This window comes from Anomaloglossus baeobatrachus, assembly GCF_048569485.1.
Source record: "Anomaloglossus baeobatrachus isolate aAnoBae1 chromosome 5 unlocalized genomic scaffold, aAnoBae1.hap1 SUPER_5_unloc_4, whole genome shotgun sequence".
In the NCBI taxonomy this organism is placed as follows: domain Eukaryota; kingdom Metazoa; phylum Chordata; class Amphibia; order Anura; family Aromobatidae; genus Anomaloglossus; species Anomaloglossus baeobatrachus.
In genome coordinates, this window is record NW_027441808.1 from 1,267,930 (window position 1) to 1,292,559 (window position 24,630).

Sequence of the window (24,630 nt, forward strand, 5' to 3'; positions counted from 1 at the left end):
AGAATCTCTGGCTTAATACTGGCTAGTAAAACAAAGCCAGTATTAACTCATGATTACCCAACAAGCCACCCGGCTCCAGGGCTGTTGGAAGAGTTGGATACAGCGCCAGATGATGGCGCTTCTATGAGAGCGCCATTTTCTGGGACGGCTGCGGACTGAAATTCGCAGCACAGGCGCCCAGAAACCTCGAGCTAACCTGTGCTGAGGATTCCAATCCCCAGCTGCCTAGTTGTACCCGGCTGGACACAAAAATGGGGCGAAGCCCACGTCATTTGTTTTTTAATTATTTCATGAAATAAGTGAAATAATTAAAAAAATAAGGGCTTCCCTATATTTTTGGTTCCCAGCCGGGTACAAATAGGCAACTGGGGGTTGGAGGCAGCCCGTGGCTGCCTGCTGTACCTGGCTAGCATACAAAAATATGGCGAAGCCCACGTCATTTTTTTGGTGGGCAAAAAACTTCTGCATACAGTCCTGGATGGAGTATGCTGAGCCTTGTAGTTTTGCAGCTGCTGTCTGCTCTTCTCCATACAGACACACAGCAGCTGCAGAACTACAAGGCTCAGCATACTCAGCATACTCCATCCAGGACTGTATGCAGAAGTTTTTTGCTGAAAAAATTATGTGGGCTTCGCCATATTTTTGTATGCTAGCCAGGTACAGCAGGCAGGTACGGCTGCCCCCAACCCCCAGTTGCCTATTTGTACCCTGCTGGGAACCAAAAATAAAGGGAAGCCCTTTTTTTATTATTTCATGAATTTCATGAAATAATTAGAAAACAAATGACGTAGGCTTCGCTCCATTTTTGTGTCCAGCCAGGTACATCTAGGCAGCTGGGGATTGGAATATGCAGCACAGGTTGGCCTGAGCTTTCTGGGCCCCACTGCTGCGAATTGCAGTCTGCAGCCTCCTCAGAAAATGGCACTTTCATAGAAGCGCCATCTTCTGGCGCTGTATCCAACTCTTCCAGCACCTGCCTGCTATACCTGGCTAGCATACAAAAATATGGCGAAGCTCACGTCCTTTTTTGTAGTTTTTTGGCCAAAAAATTAAAAAATGCTTCCCTGGATTTTCCATTGCCAGTGAAGGTAACACCAAGCAGTGGGGGTTAGCAGCCAGTAGCTGCTTGGATTACCCTTAGCTAGCAATACAAAAAATGCAGCGGGAGCCCATATATATTTTTTTTAATTATTTATTTAAATAACTAAAAACAAAATGGGCTTCCCTGTATTTTGATTGCTGGACATCACAGTGCTGTAAAAATAAATCTTTAAAAAAAATGACATAGCGCTCCGCGGTATTTTTGATTCTCAGTGCAGATAAAGCAGACAGCTATGGGTTGCCACCCCCATATCCCCATATTTTCTACCCCAATGTAGAAAAAGTGGTGAAAAAATGGAGAAAAAGTGGAGAAAAAATGGAGAAAAAAATGGAGAAAAAGTGAAGAAAAAGTGGAGGAAAAGTGGAGAAAAAGTGGAGAAAAAGTGGAGAAAAAGTGGAGAAAAAATGGAGAAAAAGTGGAGAAAAAGTGGAGAAAAAGTGGAGAAAAAATGGAGAAAAAAATGGAGAAAAAGTGGAGAAAAAATGGAGAAAAAGTGGAGAAAAAGTGGAGAAAAAGTGGAGAAAAAGTGGAAAAAAAGTGGAGAAAAAGTGGAGAAAAAGTGGAGAAAAAATAGAGAAAAAGTAGAGAAAAAGTGGAGAAAAAGTGGAGAAAAAGTGGAGAAAAAATGTAGAAAAAGTGGAGAAAAAGTGGAGAAAAAGTGGAGAAAAAGTGGAGAAAAAATGGAGAAAAAGTGGAGAAAAAGTGGAGAAAAAGTGGAGAAAAAATTGAGAAAAAGTGGAGAAAAAGTGGAGAAAAAATGGAGAAAAAGTGGAGAAAAAGTGGAGAAAAAATGTAGAAAAAGTGGAGAAAAAGTGGAGAAAAAGTGGAGAAAAAGTGGAGAAAAAATGGAGAAAAAGTGGAGAAAAAGTGGAGAAAAAGTGGAGAAAAAGTGGAGAAAAAATGGAGAAAAAGTGGAGAAAAAATGGAGAAAAAGTGGAGAAAAAATGTAGAAAAAGTGGAGAAAAAATGGAGAAAAAGTGGAGAAAAAGTGGAGAAAAAGTGGAGAAAAAGTGGAGAAAAAATGGAGAAAAAGTGGAGAAAAAGTGGAGAAAAAATGGAGAAAAAGTGGAGAAAAAGTGGAGAAAAAATGTAGAAAAAGTGGAGAAAAAGTGGAGAAAAAGTGGAGAAGAAGTGGAGAAGAAGTGGAGAAGAAGTGGAGAAGAAGTGGAGAAGTGTTTGTTCATGCCAGATGGGAGATAAATAATTTTTTACCGGCGCTGTCATTTACTGTAACGTGATCATCGGTGTACGGTGTATACCTGTGATCACGTGAGCGGGGACCGGAAAAACCGTCCTGAATCATGATCTCCAGGGTCTCAGCTAGCCCTGAAACCCCGGAGATTTTCTGACGCCGGGGGGCGTTATTCACTTATTTCTGCCTGCTGTTTATAAACGGCAGATCAGAATAAGGCTACATTAACACGACCGATCCATTTTTGTGGTCTGCAAAAAACAGTCCGTTTTTTTTCACGGGTGCATCCGTGTGGCATCCGTTTCCGTTCCGTAGACGGTCCGTATGTCATCTGTTTGTCATCCGTGTGCCTTCCGTTTTTTTTGTGTACTGCAAAAAAACTGAATGAGGGTAAATGCATAAATTTACCCAGGATCCATAGCTTCATCCTACATGAGGCGGTCACATGTTCACTCCAGTGCCATTTTCTACTGCTTTTCACAGCGTAGAGTGCTCTGGTGACTTTCTTGTGCTTGTGCACTTCATATCAGTCTTTTCTGTCATTATAATGGCAGAAAGACACATAATGTCCCACTCTCCTGCATTTTGTAATTTTACACCCTTTGGTGCCTTTCATGTGGCACTAAGGGGTGCTTAGCTTTGTATTTAGCCAAAAAAATGAAGAAAAAAAAATGACGTAGGGTTCCCCCTATTTTTGTAGCCAGCTAGGGTAAAGCAGACGGCTGCAGCCTGCAGACCACAGCTGGCAACCTCACCTTGGCTGGTAATCCAAAACTGAGGGCACCCCACACTAAATTAAATAAATAATTAAAAAAAAAAACACGTAGGGGTCCCCCCAAAATTGGATCACCAGCCAAGGTAAAGCAGACAGCTGGGGTCTGATATTCTCAGACTAAGGAGGTCCATGGTTATTGGACTCTCCCCAGCCTAAAAATAGCAGGCCGCAGCCACCCCAGAAGTGGCACATCCATTAGATGAGCCAATCCTGGTGCTTCGCCCCAGCTCATCCCGCGCCCTGGTGCAGTGGCAAACGGGGTAATATATGGGGTTAATACCAGATGTGTAATGTCACCTGGCATCAAGCCCTGGGGTTGGTGAGGTCAGGCATCTATCAGATACCCGACATCACCAACCCAGTGAGTAATAAAAAAAAATAGACGACAAACACATTTTTATTTGAAAAAACACTCCCCAAAACATTCCCTCTTTAACCAATTTATTAGAAAGAAAAACAAATCCAGGTCTGGTGTAATCCAAGGGGTTGCCATGACGATACACACTGTCCCAGTCAATGAAGAGCAGGATGTTCCCCATTGGCTGGGAGAGCAGTGCAGTGACCTGAGCTAACATCAATGGGTCAGCCCAGGTCACTGCAGGGGGGTGACAAGTGCTGCTGTCAGCGAGGTACATTACCTGCGCTGATCTCCAGCACACTGATAGCCCCTGTCACTGAGTTCAATGACCGGCGCCTTCACACCAAGTATCGCGAGAGGCCCGTGACGTCACCGCTAGTCAGTCTCGGGTCGGAAGCGAGAGAAGGTGATGTGACAAGCGGCGGCCATGGAGGACAGTGACAGCGCTGAGGTCGGGATGGCGGGACTTCATCACCGCACGTAAGCCGAGCGGGACCATGTGTGTGTGTGTGTATATGTGTGTGTGTGTGTGTGTATGTGTACATGCCGCGGGCAGAAGGGGGCGGAGCGAGCTGAGCGGGGAAGTGTGGGCTTCCTGCACGTAACTAGGATAAACATCGGGTTACTAACCAAAGCGCTTTGGTCGGATACCCGATGTTTATCTTGGTTACCAGCTTCTGGCAGGCTGCCAGCGATGGCTCCTGCACACTGTAGCTGTATAAAGCCCTGCTTTTTGCTGCTAGAACCGTTCTTGAACGTATCTAGAACTATCGAGCTTTTGCAAAAAGCTCGAGTTCTAGTTCGATCTCGAACAGCCCCCAAAATCACTCGAGCCTAGAACTGGAGAACCTCGAACCGCGAACCGCGCTCAACTCTAATCTTAAACAAATCGATAGACAGAAACTGTCCTGGTTTGGACGTATTAATGTCATCAAGATGGATGTTCTCCCTCGTTTTCTATATATCTTTCAAACGGCCCCTATAGCACTACCATCGTTTTTCTTCACCAGAATACAGTCAATTATTAACAAATTTGTGTGGGGAGGGAGGAGCTCTCGGGTGGGGAGGAGAGTGTTGAGTAGAGGTAAGGGAGAGGGGGGGCAGGGTTGCCAGACTTTAAAAAGTACCACAAGGCGTCTCTTCTGCTGAGACTAATAGATTGGCAATTTAATAGGAGCACTAAATAATGGGTGAGTCTGGAGCAGGTTTGGTCCGAAACGCCCCTGCGGTTCCTCCCGTGGATCACACCGCTGTGGAGGGGACGGATAGATGGAGAGGCGGAGTTTCTCAGGGCATCCCTGAGGGTCTGGGACGTTGAGTGCAGGCGGGGATCTCTCTCTAGGGGTCCTGGTCCACTCTCACCGCTTTTCTCTAACCCGGAGTTCCCCCCAGGGATGGGAGTCGAGCGTTTCTTAGGTTGGAGGAGGGGTGAGGACACACGGATAGCCCAGACTTTGCACGGTTTGGAAGTACCCCCCTTTTCGGCCCTTTTGCTCCCAGAGGGCCGGCATCCAAGGGCTTGGCTGGAATACCTTCAACTTAGGTCCTTCTTGATGGTTGACAACAGACTTGGGCTTTTTGCGGCTCAGCCCACAAAATTTGAACAATTGTTTTTGCGGGAGGATTCTCCCGGGCATCTCTTGTCTCTGGTTTACTCCTTCCTGATTACAGAGGCGGACATGGGAGACCTTAAATATATCGAGAAGTGGAATAGAGATTTGGGGACTTTCATTCCTGAGGAGGACTGGAAAAAGTCCTTTATCCTCACTCATAAATTTTCCATCGCCTGTGCAGCACAGGAAAAAAATTATAAGATTCTGACCCGTTGGTACAGGTGCCCGGATACTCTACACGCAATATTTCCCGGGGTCTCAGATAGCTGCTGGAGGTGCGGAAGGGGAAGGGGGACAATGCTGCACATCTGGTGGGACTGCCCATTGATACAACCTTTTTGGAGGTCCGTGTTCAAAGCATACGCTGTGATTTGCGGAGAGCAGTTGGTGAGTTCCCCTCAGATGGCGCTGCTTTCAATTCTCCCGGGATCGCTTAAATCACAGAAAGCGGGCCTTCTGAGATACTGTCTTACGGCGGCACGCATGGTGATCCCGAGATACTGGAAATCGACTGGGGTGCCATCTGTGAGGAAGTGGTTTGCGGAGATGGCCATCATCCACAGGATGGAGTCCCTAACAGCAGAAACCAATGACTCAGTGGATAAATTTATTAGGATCTGGACCCCCTGGACCCTGGCTCTTGATTCTCTACCATTTCAGAACCTTATTGGTAACGCATGACGCGTGTTACGTCAGTCCAATGTAGCGGCCCGAGTACTGGGGAGGTAATCCCTACCATGCCTTCCCTCCCTCTCTTTCTGTTGCTCTTCTCTTCCCCTTTTCCTTCTCTTCTTTTCCTTATCTTTCCCCCTTGCTACTTTCCTTTCTCTCTAGTTCTCATTAAATCTTCAAATTTTTTCCTTTTCTTTTTTGATTTCGGCAGTAGCCTCACTTTGTTTGAGGTGTAGTTCTCAATTGGAAGGAGATTGTCTGTATTATAAAAGGTGGTTACATGTCGTATGCGTGCCTTATGATAGTAAGAGAAGAGGTGTTAGTTAGGACGTGGCTTATACTCTTCTCTGTAAGTTGACATGAAGTAATCACGTATTTGAATCTTCCTTTTTTTTTCTTCCTGTAAATTCTCTTGTTTACTTTAATAAAGAAAGATTAAACATAAATTCACAAAACCCCAGCATAGGTATCATATATGTTACTTGCTCTGCATCAAGAGATAGACCCCTTTTAGTTCTGGTCTCTTCTACACCCATAATCTAAACTGTAATAAAGGTTTGTGGGCAGAGACGAGCGAACCTAAATAATAAAGTTCGGTGTTTGTACCAAATACAGACTTTATACAAAAAGTCGGCGTTCGAGTTCGGAGATTGGGGTCGTTACGTATTCTAGCCTGTTACATCTCGTGGCTCTCCTCTTGCAAGGAATGAGGTGGTCCCCCATTCCTTGCCTGCCGCGAGCCCTCCTGCTCAGCAACGCCAAAGGTCTGGGAGACAGCAGGAGTTTCCTCCTCATAGATGCAGCAGAAGGGTGACACCTAGTGGTTTACTCCTTGTAGGGAATGGAGTGGTCTCCCATCCCTTCCCTGCCACGTACCCTGCTGCTCAGCATCGTAGAGGGTCGGAGTGGTTGCACAGTGTGCAGAGAATAGATACTCAGGGAAGCAGCAAGACTTCCTTTATCTCTGCACATTGTGAAACCGAAGATCCCGCCTTTATGACTCAGAGGCAGGAAGTTGAGCATGTGCTCCACGTGACGTCTTCTGATTCGCTCACTGGTATCACACGGCCCGATAACGAGGCTGGTGATGTGCTGAATCCTGACTGGCCGGGCCAGGACGTCACATATCGTGATTGGGTCACACCCGTCTCGCGCCCGCCCTTGGCTGGAGCTATACCTCCTTAAAAACCCCTCCTGCCATCATGGCGGCGCGCGACCGTCCTTCTATGTTTGGATGTCTGGCAGCGTGCTGCCACGCCACTGTACAGACGTCATTGTTTTGTGCAGGTCTCGCCCCTGCCTTGCTGCTCCGGCAGGACTACGTTTAACAGGCTGTGTTCCTGTCCCAGGTGAGCTCCTTGAATCTCTGTTGGACTCACCTGATCTCTGAAGCACACGTGCGCGGGCACCTCTGTGCTACCCTCGTGCCATACTCCGGTGACTCCCGCTGAACACACGTGCGTAGGCACCTCTGTGCATCCCCGTGCAACAGGTACATCGTGTTGTGAGCCCCGTGTCATACAACCTTCACGGGTTAGGGCGAACAGGTGTACGCAGGTCGTCTGTGACATTCCGGACGACCGCTAGCAGCGACCCGCTCACTCTTCACCCACCATAGCAGCGGTTCCCTACACAGCACAGTGGACCTTGACCGGCGGAGGCTGTCCATTTACCATCTTGGCACGCTTCCCCGGGTCCCCCTCGTAACATTACGGTCGCGCCAAAGGTCTGGCTATGGCAGAAGAGCAGCAGCAGTTGCTGCGCTATGTGCAGCAGTTGGAGTCACGATTGGCAGCTCTGGAGCAGTCTTCCCCCGAATTGACCGGAAAGGCGCCTTGCCTTGCGCTCCCAGAGCGCTTCAACGGGGACAGCTCCGAATGCCGTGGTTTCATAAACCAGGTTACCACTTACTTGGAGATGTCCGCCTCTCTTTATGCTACTGAGAAGGCGAAAGTAGCATTCGTCCAGTCCCTGCTCACAGGGAAAGCGCTAAAATGGTCCACGCCGTTGTGGGAGCGCGGAGATCGGGTGGTGAATCACCTTCCAGTCTATCTTGAGGCCATGAGAAAGGTGTTCCTCGGGCCTCAAGTCACCCATGACTCCGCGCTGCGACTCCTACGCCTTCGGCAAAGGTCCACTTCAGTCGGGGACTTTGCGGTGCACTTCAGGACACTCGCCGCAGAGCTGGACTGGCCAGATAAAGTCCTTGTCCCTGTGTTCTGGGAGGGTCTGGCAGGGTTCGTCAAAGACGAACTGGCTACGCGTGATGTGCCGACCACCTTAGAGGCCTTGATCCGGCTTGCCTCCCGCATAGACATCCGCCACACGGAGCGGAGGCTCGAGGTCTCTTCGGCACCCACGTCTACCTGGCCTACTGAGCCTCTGACTCTCCTTCCCCACCAGATCAGTCTCCCAGCCAGTTCTGTTGATGACTCTGTGGAGCCCATGGAAGTCTCCAAAGTGGTCTCCTCTACCACAGGCTCTCGGCCACCGGTCGTTTGCTCTGCCTGTGGGCAGAGGGGACATGTAGCTACCCGATGTTCAAAACCATCGGAAAAGAGGCAGCGTATGGTTTCCATCAGAGGGGAAACCCTAGACTCTGCCTCTCCTTCTAAATTAACCCTCAGCGCCCAGTTGCAGTTCGGCACCACTGTCTTCTCTGCCCTGGCTTGCTTAGACACTGGCGCTGACGGCAATTTCATTTCAGCCTCCCTGGCAACTAGGTACTCTGTCCCCCTAGTCCTGTTGCCTAAACCAATCAGTATCCAGGTAATCAACGGGTCCCTACTTGTCAAACCCATTACCCAGGTCACCGTCCCTCTCAGGATGGATGTATCACCAGGCCACCATGAGCAGCTGTCCTTTCTGGTGCTTCCTGAGGGGACGGATGAGATTCTACTAGGACTCCCCTGGTTGAAACGGCATGCTCCGATACTCGACTGGACAACAGGGGAGATCTCGTCCTGGGCAGGGTCATGTAAGGAACACCTCGGGACCACCGGGCCACCCACTCCCCTAGACCAGGTGCCACCTGGCCAGACCCTCGTTCCCCCTAGGTTACGGAACGATGTACATTCCTGGGACCATACCTCCAAGGTCGTGGGCCTCTTTAGGGCCAAAAGGACCAGAGTTCTAGAGGCCAGGCATGTTTGGCGGCCGACGGCCGACTCCTCGTCCGACAACCCTGAAGTAGCGAGGCCGGTGAAAACAAAATACGTTCAGGGCAGGAGGTACTTTCTCGTGGAGTGGGTCGGTCGTGGAGCGAAGCATAGGACCTGGGAATTGGAGGATCATGTCCACGCCCCGGCTTTGGTAGCAGCCTTTGAGCGCAGGCGGCGGGGGGGCCCTAGACGGGGGGGTAATGTTACATCTCGTGGCTCTCCTCTTGCAAGGAATGAGGTGGTCCCCCATTCCTTGCCTGCCGCGAGCCCTCCTGCTCAGCAATGCCAAAGGTCTGGGAGACAGCAGGAGTTTCCTCCTCATAGATGCAGCAGAAGGGTGACACCTAGTGGTTTACTCCTTGTAGGGAATGGAGTGGTCTCCCATCCCTTCCCTGCCACGTACCCTGCTGCTCAGCATCGTAGAGGGTCGGAGTGGTTGCACAGTGTGCAGAGAATAGATACTCAGGGAAGCAGCAAGACTTCCTTTATCTCTGCACATTGTGAAACCGAAGATCCCGCCTTTATGACTCAGAGGCAGGAAGTTGAGCATGTGCTCCACGTGACGTCTTCTGATTCGCTCACTGGTATCACACGGCCCGATAACGAGGCTGGTGATGTGCTGAATCCTGACTGGCCGGGCCAGGACGTCACATATCGTGATTGGGTCACACCCGTCTCGCGCCCGCCCTTGGCTGGAGCTATACCTCCTTAAAAACCCCTCCTGCCATCATGGCGGCGCGCGACCGTCCTTCTATGTTTGGATGTCTGGCAGCGTGCTGCCACGCCACTGTACAGACATCATTGTTTTGTGCAGGTCTCGCCCCTGCCTTGCTGCTCCGGCAGTACTACGTTTAACAGGCTGTGTTCCTGTCCCAGGTGAGCTCCTTGAATCTCTGTTGGACTCACCTGATCTCTGAAGCACACGTGCGCGGGCACCTCTGTGCTACCCTCGTGCCATACTCCGGTGACTCCCGCTGAACACACGTGCGTAGGCACCTCTGTGCGTCCCCGTGCAACAGGTACATCGTGTTGTGAGCCCCGTGTCATACAACCTTCACGGGTTAGGGCGAACAGGTGTACGCAGGTCGTCTGTGACATTCCGGACGACCGCTAGCAGCGACCCGCTCACTCTTCACCCACCATAGCAGCGGTTCCCTACACCGCACAGTGGACCTTGACCGGCGGAGGCTGTCCATTTACCATCTTGGCACGCTTCCCCGGGTCCCCCTCGTAACACTAGCCGCTTGATCTAGCATCGGTGTGCTCGGGTACACTCGGTGCTCGGCCCAGTGCGAGCTGCTTGCAGTGTTTGAATGGATTTCATGGGGGATAAAAACATTGTTATAGGATGTATTATGTACAAGGAAAAAAAATGGAAATGCTTTCTTTATGGCCGGTTGCATGTGGACAGAGACCCGAACTGCCCAATCAGTGACTTCCAATGGGGTTCAGGACAAGTTCGGTTCCTGAACTGAACTTTATCTAAAGTCCAACTAAAAAAGCCGAACCCGAACTTCAACTTCAAATCTCTATTTGTGGGTAGCCCCACAAAAAATATAATCCCTTGGATATCAGACATAAAATCTTTTATTTTTTTTTATTACAATTATCCTTTGTAAAAAAAAAACATTTTTATAACATAAAGGGACCAATTTATGCGGGGGCCACTCCTGATTCATTAAGGGGTACATGCCTCGTCAAGAATCTGGAGCGTTTGACGAGTGGCATGTGCTTCCTTGTGCCATGCTAGAAATATTACTTCCTTCAGGGACTGGAGTGAGATTTCTGGCATAGGAAAACGCCACAGCTCATCATGAATTAAAGACGTTGTCATATCACGCCCCCGTCCCACCCAAACTGTGCCAATTTTAGAGTGAAAATGCCAAAAGCCACCAAATGTTGAAACAACGTTCCGAATTTTTTAGACTTTTCAGAGCTTTTGTGACTTTTTTTGGCATAAAAGCTTTGATGACTTGGGACCAGAGCGTCTTTACAACTTCCACATATCTAGGATGCAGTGTGATTCAATTCTCCCCTCACTATTTTGGTGTGAAATGCCTACAGCTCTGCGTTAACTCCAGAGGTTCTGAGGCAAAATCATTGCATCTAGACAATAGACAAAGACAGGCATGAAGAATATATATTTTACAAGCATTTATTAACAAAACAACAAGTTTTTAAATTCAATTATATACAATGTGATATACTTAAGTTCCTATCTCCAATCTGAGGCTGCGCTTTATAGTAAATAAATCAGTGGGAAACCTGAGATTAGTGAATTATCTAAACATAATCGAGTATCAAAACTATTCAAAAATATTCATAAAGGCTCTCAAAAGGGTTAACAGTGTGCCAGCTAAAAAAGAAATTGAATATTCCCTGCTCCCCACACCATAATCTCGCCCACCTCTAGGCAATGAAGCTAGCGCCAACCAAGATGTGGGCGGTATTATTAGCGTGGGGAGCAGTGAATATTCATTCTTTAATATCGGGTACACATGATCACTCAGCCGCCGGCTTACTGCTGTGGCTGTGCGATCATGTGTGTCTATTAGATAATGAATATTCACTGCTCCCCCAAGCACATAATCCCGGCTGTGGGGAGCAGTGAATATTCCGGCAGCTGACGTCCGCGTGTAACTGAGGGCACATGGCAGTAATGTCATGCACTGTGCCGCTTACATGCTGAAGTCACTTGCCAGTATCAGAAGAGAACACCGTGCACCGGAAGAGCAGAGGGATGGTGAGTATAATCATTTATTGTCTTATGTGTGCAGCGTGATGGGGAAATATATACCAGAATGGGCACAAGATGAGGGCCATATATACAAGGATGGGACATATACTGTATACTAAGGCAAGATCCATATATACCAGGATGGGGATCATATATACCAGGATGGGATAAGCATGGTCAACATGTATACCAGGATGAAAGATATATATACGAGTATGGGAGACACATATACCTAGAAGGAGCCCAGGATATTAGTACAGAATTGGGGGACATTACCCCTGTAACAGTGTCAGCAGCAGATCCCCCTCATAACAGTGCTTCATGAACACATTTTTTGCTTCAATCTTTTTCCCTATTTTCCTTCTTCAAAACCTAGGTGCGTCTTATGGTGCAAAAGAATACGATAAGACTAAAAAGAAATAAAAGAAATTTACCTCACAAATTCTCACTTAAGGAATTGTAGCTGATTTTTGGATAAAACCCTTTGAATTATGGTACATTGTGATGGCTTCTCCCGTGTGACTTATCTGACAACAGGACCTGATTAATGATAAAAACATTTGGCAAATTCTGAAAGCAAAAATGGCTCCTCTGCTCTGCTGGTTTTCCGATGTCAGCAAGACTTAATTTACCAGTTAAACATTTCAATTATTCACAACATGAAAAAGGTTCCTTCCCTGTGCGGCTTCTTCACATGTTTAACAAGATCTGATTTCTGAGAATTACATTTTCCACATTCAGGACATAAAAATGGTTTATTTTGTGTGATTTTTTTGATGGTCAACAAGACTTAATTTCATAGTAAAACATTTAGCACATTCTGAACATGAAAATGGCTTCTCCCTTGTGTGACATCTTTGATGCATAACTAGTTCTGATTTTGAAATAAAACATTTCCCACACTCTGAACATGAAAATTACTTCTCCCTAGTGTGAGATCTTTGATGCTGAACAAGTTTTGACTTCCGAATAAAACATTTCCCACACTCTGAACATGAAAATGGCTTTTCCCCTGTATGAGATCTTTGATGCACAACAAGTTCTGATTTCCAATTAAAACATTTCCCACACTCTGAACATGAAAATGGCATTTCCCCTGTATGAGATCTTTGATGCCTAACAAAAGCTGATTTCTGAATAAAACATTTCCCACATTCTGAACATGAAAATGGCTTTTCCCCTGTGTGATATCTTTGATGCACAACAAGATCTGATTTCTGAATAAAACATTTTCCACATTCTGAACATGAAAATGGCTTCTCCCCTGTGTGACTTCTTTGATGCATAACAAGTTCTGATTTCCAATTAAAACGTTTCCCACACTCTGAACATGAAAATGGCTTCTCCCCTGTGTGAAGTTTTCCATGGTCAACAAGACTTGATTTCCTAGTAAAACATTTACCACATTCCAAGCATGAAAATGGCTTCACCCCAGTGTGAATTTTCTTATGCACACCAAGATGTGATTTCCGAATAAAACATTTCCCACATTCTGAACATGAAAATGGCTTCTCCCCTGTGTGACTTTTCTTATGCACACCAAGATGTGATTTCTGAATAAAACATTTCCCACATTCTGAACATGAAAATGACTTCTCCCCTGTGTGACCTTTCTGATGTCTAACAAGGTCTGATTTCCAAATAAAACATTTCCCACACTCTGAACATGAAAATGGCTTCTCCCCTGTGTGATATTTTTGATGGTTAGCAAGGGTTATTTTCTGAGTAAAATATTTTCCACATTCTGGGCATGAGAATGGCTTCTTCCCTGTGTGAGTTTTTTGATGGATCTTAAGATGTGATTTCCTGGTAAAACATTTCCCACATTTTGAACACGAAAATGGTTTCCCCCTTGTAGGAGCCGTTTCATGTTCCACATCCCTTCTGCAACTTTTATTTTGCTTACAATTCTGTGATAAATCAGAATTTTGGACTTGTTTGAAAAGATCAGATGATAGATCTTTCCGAGGAAGGACTGGAGGTATATCTGGGACAGCAGCATGCTCTTCATATGTATCATGTGTGATACTTTCATCATCTGTTATAAATTCTGAAGATATTTTATTTCCATCTGAACTCCCGATACAGTCATCTGCTAAAAATAAACAGAATGTTATTATTTTTTAATGATATTATCATGAAAGTACATTTATTTTTTAAACCATAACATCAGAAATTAAATTAGGAAAAAATGTATTCTGAATCTGTTTTCCAATTTCGACATCTAAAGGTCCCGTTACACGCAACGACATATCTAACGATATGTCGTCGGGGTCACGGAACGAGGAACAACAGCTTACCTGCGTCCTCCGGCAACGAGGTGGGCGTCACATTCCTGCGGCTGCTCTCCGCCCCTCCACTTCAATTGGACGGCTGGCGTGTGACGTTGCTGTGACGCCGCACGAACCGCCCCCTTAGAAAAGAGGCAGTTCGCCGGCCACAGCGACATCGTTAGGCAGGTAAGTCGTGTGACGGGGCCTAGCGATATTGTGCACCACGAGCAGCGATTTGCCCGTGACGCACAAACGACGGGGGCCGGTGCTTTCACGAGCGACATCGCTAGCGATGTCGCTGCATTTAAAGCCCCCTTTAGAGTGACATCTTCGTTAATTCGGATCTCCCATTACTAGCAACAGTTCTCTGGAATGTGCTACAGTAAGTAATCTGATTGATTTTCACAATGTGACTGCAGGATAATGAGGGACAGGGGGCTCCTATACTGTCCCTCACGCTAGGGGACCCTAAGTTATTCCTAACCTCTGGATTGCCCCTGAAGGTGGAGATGCCAAAGTCCTGTACCTTACTATTCTCCTGACCAGATTTAATCTGTCCCCCCCGCCTTCCCCGGGAAAGGAAGGAGCAGGAGTATGATGGAAACACAGATTAAGACAGATGGGAAACACAGATTAAGACAAATGGGACACATTGCAAACTCACAGAAATAAACAGTGAGAGACTAAGGAGAAAAGCAAGAGCAGAAATGCAGCAACAAAAAGACAACAAGGGTTAGCACCACAACAGCTCACAGTAATAATGCACAACAACCACGCTTAAGTCTGGATCACAACACCTCACCAGACCTGTATAGGTAAACTATAGCTGGCATTAATGGAATAATCCAGCCAGCATATACAGAAGGGGAGCGAACGATACTTTCTCCTCTACAGCATGTGATCAAAGACATTAACAAGCAGCCCAGCAGAGTATAACTCTTGCTAGCTTGCCCAAGCCTGTGGTTCGATGCCTGCATCTTCCTGCACTGCTCACTAGAGATGAGCGAACCGGTCCCGGTTCGGCTTGAGGTCGGTTCGCCGAATGGAGGTCCCGTTCGAGTTCGGCTCGTCGAACGTTCGACGAACCGAACTCGAACTGCATAGGAAACAATGGCAGGCAATCACAAACACATAAAAACACCTAGAAAACACCCTCAAAGGTGTCCAAAAGGTGATAAACAACTCACAACACAACAAAAAACACATGGGAAAGTGACAAGGACATATACGCATGCGAAAACAAAAGAGCTGGACAAGGAAAAAGAGGAGGAGACACATATATGAGTATATGCAAGGAAACATCGATGCCATTACTGTGCAACTTGAGCCCTGCTCATTTTAGGCTTCCAATCTGGATAAATTACCTGAGCTCGACACGTACGCCTTGGGGATCTTGTCGTGTCCTGCAGCCAGCGTTCTCTCGGAACCTGTCTTCAGTGCTGCTGGGGGTCTGCTGGCAGATAAGCACACGTGTCTGTCCACTGACAATGTGGACATGGCTCTCAGAGGACTTTTCTTCCCCTGGGTCAGCCAGGGGACGGGAAAGGCACGCGTATTTTTGAGAGTGCTTCATGCAAAGCATCTTTTTCATCTTGAAAATTGGGTCAACTGGTGCCAGTCAAGTGGGGTGTGCGTGGCCCAGTTAGTGGAAACGAGGGAGACTGTGGTTGGAGTCCCCTCGCTGTGTTTCTAAAAGAACCAAGATGAACAAGCCATGGCTCTCAGAGGACTTTTCTTCCCCTGGGTCAGCCAGGGGACGGGAAAGGCACGCGTATTTTTGAGAGTGCTGCATGCAAAGCATCTTTTTCTTTTTCAAAAGGGGGGGGGTCAACCGATGCCAGTCAAGTGGGGTGTGTGTGGCCCAGTTAGTGGCAACGAGGGAGACTGTGGTTGGAGTCCCCTCGCTGTGTTTCTAAAAGAACCAAGATGAACAAGTCATGGCTCTCAGAGGACTTTTCTTCCCCTGGGTCAGCCAGGGGACGGGAAAGGCACGAGTATTTTTGAGAGTGCTTCATGCAAAGCATCTTTTTCATCTTGAAAATTGGGTCAACTGGTGCCAGTCAAGTGGGGTGTGCGTGGCCCAGTTAGTGGAAACGAGGGAGACTGTGGTTGGAGTCCCCTCGCTGTGTTTCTAAAAGAACCAAGATGAACAAGTCATGGCTCTCAGAGGACTTTTCTTCCCCTGGGTCAGCCAGGGGACGGGAAAGGCACGCGTATTTTTGAGAGTGCTTCATGCAAAACATCTTTTTCATCTTGAAAATTGGGTCAACTGGTGCCAGTCAAGTGGGGTGTGCGTGGCCCAGTTAGTGGAAACGAGGGAGACTGTGGTTGGAGTCCCCTCGCTGTGTTTCTAAAAGAACCAAGATGAACAAGTCATGGCTCTCAGAGGACTTTTCTTCCCCTGGGTCAGCCAGGGGACGGGAAATGCACGCGTCTTTTTGAGAGTGCTTCATGCAAAGCATCTTTTTCATCTTGAAAATTGGGTCAACTGGTGCCAGTCAAGTGGGGTGTGCGTGGCCCAGTTAGTGGAAACGAGGGAGACTGTGGTTGGAGTCCCCTCGCTGTGTTTCTAAAAGAACCAAGATGAACAAGTCATGGCTCTCAGAGGACTTTTCTTCCCCTGGGTCATCCAGGGGACGGGAAAGGCACGCGTATTTTTGAGAGTGCTTCATGTAAAGCATCTTTTTCTTTTTCAAAAGGGGGGGTCAACCGATGCCAGTCAAGTGGGGTGTGTGTGGCCCAGTTAGTGTTAACGAGGGAGACTGTGGTTGGAGTCCCCTCGCTGTGTTTCTAAAAGAACCAAGATGAACAAGTCATGTCTCTCAGAGGACTTTTCTTCCCCTGGGTCATCCAGGGGACGGGAAAGGCACGCGTATTTTTGAGAGTGCTTCATGCAAAGCATCTTTTTCTTTTTCAAAAGGGGGCTCAACCGATGCCAGTCAAGTGGGGTGTGTGTGGCCCAGTTAGTGGCAACGAGGGAGACTGTGGTTGGAGTCCCCTCGCTGTGTTTCTAAAAGAACCAAGATGAACAAGTCATGGCTCTCAGAGGACTTTTCTTCCCCTCGGTCAGCCAGGGGACGGGAAAGGCACGCGTATTTTTGAGAGTGCTTCATACAAAGCATCTTTTTCTTTTTCAAAAGGGGGGGTCAACCGATGCCAGTCAAGTGGGGTGTGTGTGGCCCAGTTAGTGGCAACGAGGGAGACTGTGGTTGGAGTCCCCTCGCTGTGTTTCTAAAAGAACCAAGATGAACAAGTCATGGCTCTCGGAGGACTTTTCTTCCCCTGGGTCAGCCAGGGGACGGGAAAGGCACGCGTATTTTTGAGAGTGCTTCATACAAAGCATCTTTTTCTTTTTCAAAAGGGGGGGTCAACCGATGCCAGTCAAGTGGGGTGTGTGTGGCCCAGTTAGTGGCAACGAGGGAGACTGTGGTTGGAGTCCCCTTACTGTGTTTTACATGCTTTTAGAAGGGCATGACATGGCTTAGAGGTTGACTTTCAGCATCTGGAAACTGTTGGCTACCAAAATGCTGCCTTTCCAACCTTTTTAACCGAGGATTTTTGAGACCTTATGCCCATCGCAGTGCCCCAAGAGCCGATGCCCAGGCGCCACTCCTTCTCCAACAAAGGCGTGCACGCGCTACACCAGCATGTCGCACTAAACATCACTGATTCCTTGAGAAACTCTGTGTGACAGGGTGCATTTCACCACAGATAATTGGCCCAGTAAGCATGGACAGGGGCGTTACATGTCGCTGACTGGGCAATGGGTTACTGTGGGGAGAGATGGAGAAGGGTCTGCTGTACAAGTCTTGCCGTCCCCACGAGTTGTTTCAATCCTTCTTCTGTATGTAGAAGTTAATACACTGCTTCTGCCTCTTCAACCTCGTGTGGGTCCTCCACCTTGGCGCAAACCCTGTGTGGTCAGGCCACCCTTCCTTGTAACTGCGCACAAGGACTACCACACACCTCCTTACTATGCTGGCAGCAGAGCTCAATGCCATCAGGCGGTCAAAGGTTTACTTTGAAATGTATGGGAAATGTGAGTCACATCGCTGAGAAGTTGTGGACGGTTAGCTCTGGAGACCGAGTTTCATCAATGGTTGTCTCCACTCAACCAGCAGCCAGGGAAGGCCGGGTGCGACAATGATGCAAACATGGGTGCGGCCCTTCGCTGTGACAATGTGACACACGTGCCTTGTGTGGTTCACGTGTTGAACCTGGTTGTCCAGCAATTTTTAAAGCACTATCCTGGCCCACATGGCCTTCTGCAGAGAGCACGGTGTAACGCCTTCCTTGATCCACACACTCAGATGGGCTGTAAATGATAGGCTAGAGGGAAGCCACTCACCAAGCAGGACCCCTAGAACCCTGAAACCCTTTAACCCCTATACAGGGATTAGGAATTACACAGGGCCCAAGGTGATTAATACCTGTGGAAGGCTGCAGTTCCAGAAAATAGTAGTCAGGCAGGGTCAAAACATTAATTGAAAAACAGGAACAGAATGGGACGGCCAGGACTTAATCAGAAAACAAGCAGAGGTGAAATGCGGATCGGCCAACAAGGTACATAAACAGCAAGCAGGAAAAGTAGTCAGGTAACAAGCACACAAAATCATAAAACTGAACTGGGGGTAAAAGCAGAGCTATGTCTGGCAGTGGTCTGCAGACAGGATGGGCATAAAAAAGGGTGTGGTGTCTTCCCATTGGTTGTAGCTGAATGATGGTATTTCATCTGTGAGATACCCACCAGCTACATTCAGCCAGAGATTCTGCATCTGTCAAGGTAATGCAGCCCAGTGGGTGAGCATAACCTGCGTCCACCTGCGCCGCTGGCATCGACTCCTCTCCCATCATCAGCACTATGCATGAAAGGAACACGTTGTCACCTGGCGACCGGAGTACAAATTGACGGAGCGTACTCTGTTGGTGACTTAACAGCCGTGTGCGGCAATGATGCAAACCTGGCTGCGGGCCATCGTCAGGGCAATGTGACACACGTGCCTTGTATGGCTCACGTGTTGAACCTAATTCTCCAGCAATTTTTAAAACACCATCACGGCCTACATGGCCTTGTGCAGCGGGCACGCTCGCTATGTGCTCACTTCCATCGTGCGCACACAGCAGCTCAACAACTTTCGTCGCTACAGAAGTCTTTAGGTCTGGTGGTTAAACGCCTGAAATGCGATGTGCCCACACGCAGGAATTTGAATCTGCACATGTTGCAGCGTTTGTGGCACCACCGCCGAACCCTGCTGCAATACGTTATGACATATAGCCTGGGATAACTTGATCCAGAGGTGGTGCAGATCACGCTGCTGGAGTGGTGTCAGATCAAGGACCTATGCACCCTGCTACACAGTTTACAAATGTCGACGAAGATGTTTAGCACTGGCAATGTCATTCTCAGCGTGACAATTCTGTTCATCTACATGATGGAGCACACTGTAATTATTATTCGGAGTCAGGTGTTGGGACAAGAGGAAGGGGAGGAAGTACAGGAGGAGTCATATGCGGAAGGGATAACAAGATCTACGAGGTCCCGATGGTCAGCGGCATCTATGCGGCAGTCATGGTGAGGGAGAGGGATTAACAAGGGCGCATAGTATCAGCAAAAAGTGTTGAGGAAGGTGCAGGAGCCCATGAAGAAATGGAGGACGAACTGGCGATGGGCATGGAAGACTCAGCAGATGAGTGAGAGCTTGCTCACATTTCGGTTGTGCGAGGTTGTGGGGAGAGGGCAGAGGAAGGAGGCACGATTCTCACCTCTCTGCCACCAACACACCAAGGACTTGGTCCTCCTGGATGCACAAGACACATGAGCGCCTTCTTGCTGCACTACCTACAACATGACCCTCGGATTGTACGAATTCGAAGTAATCCTGACTACTGGGTTGCCACACTGTTAGATCCCCGGTACAAGACAAAATTTGGCGAAATAATTCCTGCCATAGAAATGGACGCACGTATACAGGAGTATCTGCAGAATGTGGTACGCAATCTTAGATCTGCTTTTCCACTAAACACCAGTGCTGCACAGAGTGAATCTCAACGCTTTGTCATGGATAGGAGGAAATGGTCTTTTACTTGTCCACATCTGAGGGACCGAGGGCTGGCTGCTGTGCTGAGATGGCGTTGAGTACGGTGTCCCTGCAGAGTTGCACTTTTGGTCATATACCAAAATGAGTTGAAAAAGGACAAATGCTGGTGGAAAGGGGAACAGGTGTGTTGGAAAGGGGAAAAAAGTTTTGGTCCGTGGATTTGGTGGTTAAGCAACTGTAACATTTGCTGAAGAAACAACATCTGTTACAGTGGGACTGGCAGATTTGGATAAAGTGGTATATACTATGTTACCGCTATATAACGAAAATTAATAAGAAAAGAAAGAGAAAGGTATATATCCCCATCAGCAGTCAGTGTCCACCGTGCTCCCAGTTGGAAAAGGAGAGGTTGGCAACTGGAAGGTTTGGTGGAGGATACAGAGCTGTGTGGCTATGAAACTAATAGTAGCCTGAACCGAGTTAGACGCCATTCGGATCTGGAGACTGGGAGCCCTGTTAGCGTCACAGGGTCCACATGCCCACCCAACCCAGGAACTCCCTGTTAACAACACAGGGGCCATTGAGTACGCTGACCGTGTGCGTAGGGGCACACCTGTGAACAGCAGGCGCATCAGCAGCAGCAGGCCTGTTAATGCCACTGGGCTGCACAAGCAGGACTGGTAGGAAAGGAGCTGGTCTTAACCGTTCTGCGTTACCAACTGTGGTGGTGGCCTGCATCGACACCCTATCCCTGCCTACCTCTGGCCTAAAGCCGCAATGGGTTCAACACATGGAGGTGTGCTCTTTCGGAGCATAATAGAAGACTGCGCACCTCCTTGTTGGCTCCAGCCCCTTTTAATTAATGGAGAGAAAAGAAGTGCCAAAAAACTGAGGGATCACCATATACATAATTAATCAAAAATATTTTATTGTATATCAAGGAACATAAAAAGCACATTTGTGTCACACAACACCAAATGGTATCACAACAACCATAGACAAGCTTTAAAAACATTTAAAAACATACAAAAAGGAAACCATGTGATTCCCTATATAAAGTGGACCAAGATTCTAACCAAGCTAGCTGGTATAATGAACAGTTCAGAAGTTAGTTAAATTTTCAAAGCACATGGTGTTGCAGCATAGCAAAAAATGTGCTGTAGCACTTCACAAATAATTATACATATTGAACCCAGCAACAGCTTGTAATGCAGTCATAATATACCTTGATACTTAGACAAAGCAGCCTTGTGCAGAAAAATTATAGAAACCCCAATATCTCAACTGGCATAACCCCAGGTAAAACCTGAGCACCACAATTCCCAGAGCTGCAGCCTGATAAACCCCAGCCCTGGGCTGAGAAAATGAGTGCAAAAAAAAAAAAAAAAAAAATCCCTCCTCAAGGAGTCAGATTTTGACTTGACTCGTGTGTCTATGCACCAAAGTTCAAAGGGTTAAAGCAGGATAATGTAAAGCACAAAGCTGTTTGAAGGTCCAGGGAATCACCTTACCCACCCGACGCGTGTCGTCACACTTGGTGACTTTCTCAAGGGCAAAAAAGTTTTAGCATTTTTTGCTAAACAGCTTTGTGCTTTACATTATCCTGCTTTAACCCTTTGAACTTTGGTGCATAGACACACGAGTCAAGTCAAAATCTGTCTCCTTGAGGAGGTATTTTTTTTTTTCTTTGCACTCATTTTCTCAGCCCAGGGCTAGGGTTTATCAGGCTGCAGCTCTGGGAATTGTGGTGCTCAGGTTTAACCTGGGGTTATGCCAGTTGAGATATTGGGGTTTCTATAATTTTTCTGCACAAGGCTGCTTTGTCTAAGTATCAAGGTATATTATGACTGCATTACAAGCTGTTGCTGGGTTCAATATGTATAATTATTTGTGAAGCGCTACAGCACATTTTTTGCTATGCTGCAACACCATGTGCTTTGAAAATTTAACTAACGTCTGATCTGTTCATTATACCAGCTAGCTTGGTTAGAATCTTGGTCCACTTTATATAGGGAATCACATGGTTTCCTTTTTGTATGTTTTTAAATGTTTTTAAAGCTTGTCTATGGTTGTTGTGATACCATTTGGTGTTGTGTGACACAAATGTGCTTTTTATGTTCCTTGATATACAATAAAATATTTTTGATTAATTATGTATATGGTGATCCCTCAGTTTTTTGGCACTTCTTTTCTCTCTATTAATTATTAGCTTTCAGTGCCAGGGGTGATCCCAGGATTTGGTGCCCTCCTACTTCTTGAGTAAACTCCAGCCCCTTTTATAACCTGGGTCCGCCCCAAACCAGGGTGAACCACAATGCACCTCCTGGAGACAAAAGTAGAGTGACACGTCATGAGTGGCATAACTAGCGTCCTATTTGGAACCGCAACTTCAATGATGACCTCATGGCTGCCATGACCCAAACACCTCAACAGTCATCGTCTGACCATCAATAATGCGGTGACAAGTCATAGGGGTGGGCCTCTGCAAGCCATTTGGGAGGACACCTGATGCCCTGTGGTCTATATGGGACCCCCACATCAGGGGCAGGGCCAAAGAGTTCATTACCGGACCTAGTCTCTGATGCAGTAAGTGCCTGAGCATGCTCAGTAGCATGAAATACAGTCTCTGAAAAAAGACTATCAGCTTTAGCATGGTGTCTAGGCACAAAACAGGACTTAGACCCGGCACGGAATGCAAGTACCTGTGCAAAGAGGCTTTTCACACTTAGTGTGGGAGCATGCGCTGTATCCCGAAATGAAGACTTAGCGTCAGGAATGGCACAGTCAGGCTGAGCATACTCACTAGGCGAAACACTGTAGTTATGCTGCAGCTGGGGTAAATTGGCACACGCATGCGCACTAGCTGCCTCTCCACACTTAGACGTGGAGGAGAAATTGCTCTTCGGGTGTGAACTTGGAGATGCTGTCTATGAACAGAAGGAAAAGCTAAAGAAAGCCTCACTTTATATCCCTCCGAATTATCAAATGCAGCAATGAATTCCCTGAGTTTGCTATAACATTAGCGTAGCAAAATGTGCATGACGGTGTCATGTAGAGGTGCTATAAATAGCTTGGCACCAGTGGGGCACTAATGGAATACAACAGCCAGTTCTATGATGCCACTAAATGGCAGTATTTTTTGCTATCATTATAGCTCATTAAAAACAGAGCAGGAGGGTGTCCTGCAGAGGTGCTGCACATAGATTTGCACCAGTGGGGCACTAATGGAGTACAACAGCCACTTCTTGTATGCCACTAGGTACACTGAGTGTTTGCTAGTATAATGGCTTAGTAACAATGAGTTTGAGTGTGCAATGCAGGCAGAGGTGCTGCAAATATCTGTGCACTAGTGGGACTATACAGAAGTCCAATAGCCACGTTTAGGATGCCACACTAGGTACAATGACTGTTTGCTAGTATAATGGCTTAGTTAAAAAGAGTTTGAGTGTGCAATGCAGGCAGACGTGCTGCAAATATCTTTCCACTAGTTTGACTACACAAAAGTACAATAGCCACGTTTAGGATGCCACTAGGTACACTGACTGTTTGCTAGTATAATGGCTTAGTTAAAAAGAGTTTGAGTGTGCAACGCAGGCAGACGTGCTGCAAATATCTTTGCAATAGTGTGACTAGACAAAAGTACAATAGCCACGTTTAGGATGCCACTAGGTACACTGACTGTTTGCTAGTATAATGGCTTAGTTAAAAAGAGTTTGAGTGTGCAATGCAGGCAGACATGCTGCAAATATCTTTCCACTAGTTTGACTACACAAAAGTACAATAGCCACGTTTAGGATGCCACACTAGGTACAATGACTGTTTGCTAGTATAATGGCTTAGTTAAAAAGAGTTGGAGTGTGCAATGCAGGCAGACGTGCTGCAAATATCTTTGCAATAGTGTGACTAGACAAAAGTACAATAGCCACGTTTAGGATGCCACTAGGTACACTGACTGTTTGCTAGTATAATGGCTTAGTTAAAAAGAGTTTGAGTGTGCAATGCAGGCAGACATGCTGCAAATATCTTTCCACTAGTTTGACTACACAAAAGTCCAATAGCCACGTTTAGGATGCCACTAGGTACACTGACTGTTTGCTAGTATAATGGCTTAGTTAAAAAGAGTTTGAGTGTGCAATGCAGGCAGACGTGCTGCAAATATCTTTGCAATAGTGGGACTAGACAAAAGTACAATAGCCACGTTTAGGATGCCACTAGGTACACTGAGTGTTTGCTAGCATAATGGCTTAGTTAAAAAGAGTTGGAGTGTGCAGAGGACAGGAGGGTACAGTGCCAGGATTGTGGGGCTCTGGGTAGAGGAAAGGAAGCCTGCCTTTCTATTCCCTCCTAATGGTGAAATGCAGCGACGAAATCCCTGACCTTGGCTACACAGACGCTGTCGCTGTTTTCAGGACCTGTCACCTATGGCTCTGACCCTGCCGGTTTGAGCCCTTAAAAGGACTGATAGAAAGTGCTCTCCCTAAGCTGTCTAGCGCTGTGTATGGAGCGCATACAGCTGTATCAGCGATAGGACAAAGGACGGAGCTGCGCCAGTGATGTCTGACACCAAGGACGCAGAAGAGATAATGGCGTCCTGGAGGAAAATGTCCGGTTTTATAATGCAGGGACATGTGACATGGACATCCTATCACACATGCCGTTGCTTCTCTGGCTAAAAGTCCACTTAGCTGTGTGTGTGTCTGGGATTGGCT

The 24,630-nt window shown here is 47.2% G+C and overlaps 1 protein-coding gene across 1 annotated transcript in view; it reads right to left on the reverse strand.

The window, feature by feature from the left end:
* Positions 1 to 12,365: 12,365 nt before the first annotated feature.
* The window catches only part of LOC142259254 (uncharacterized), a 113,750-nt gene continuing 101,485 nt past the window's right edge, over positions 12,366 to 24,630 (reverse strand). Inside the window, 1 exon segment of the mRNA XM_075331733.1 lies at positions 12,366 to 13,331. Within this exon segment, the coding sequence (XP_075187848.1) occupies positions 12,366 to 13,331 (966 nt within the window).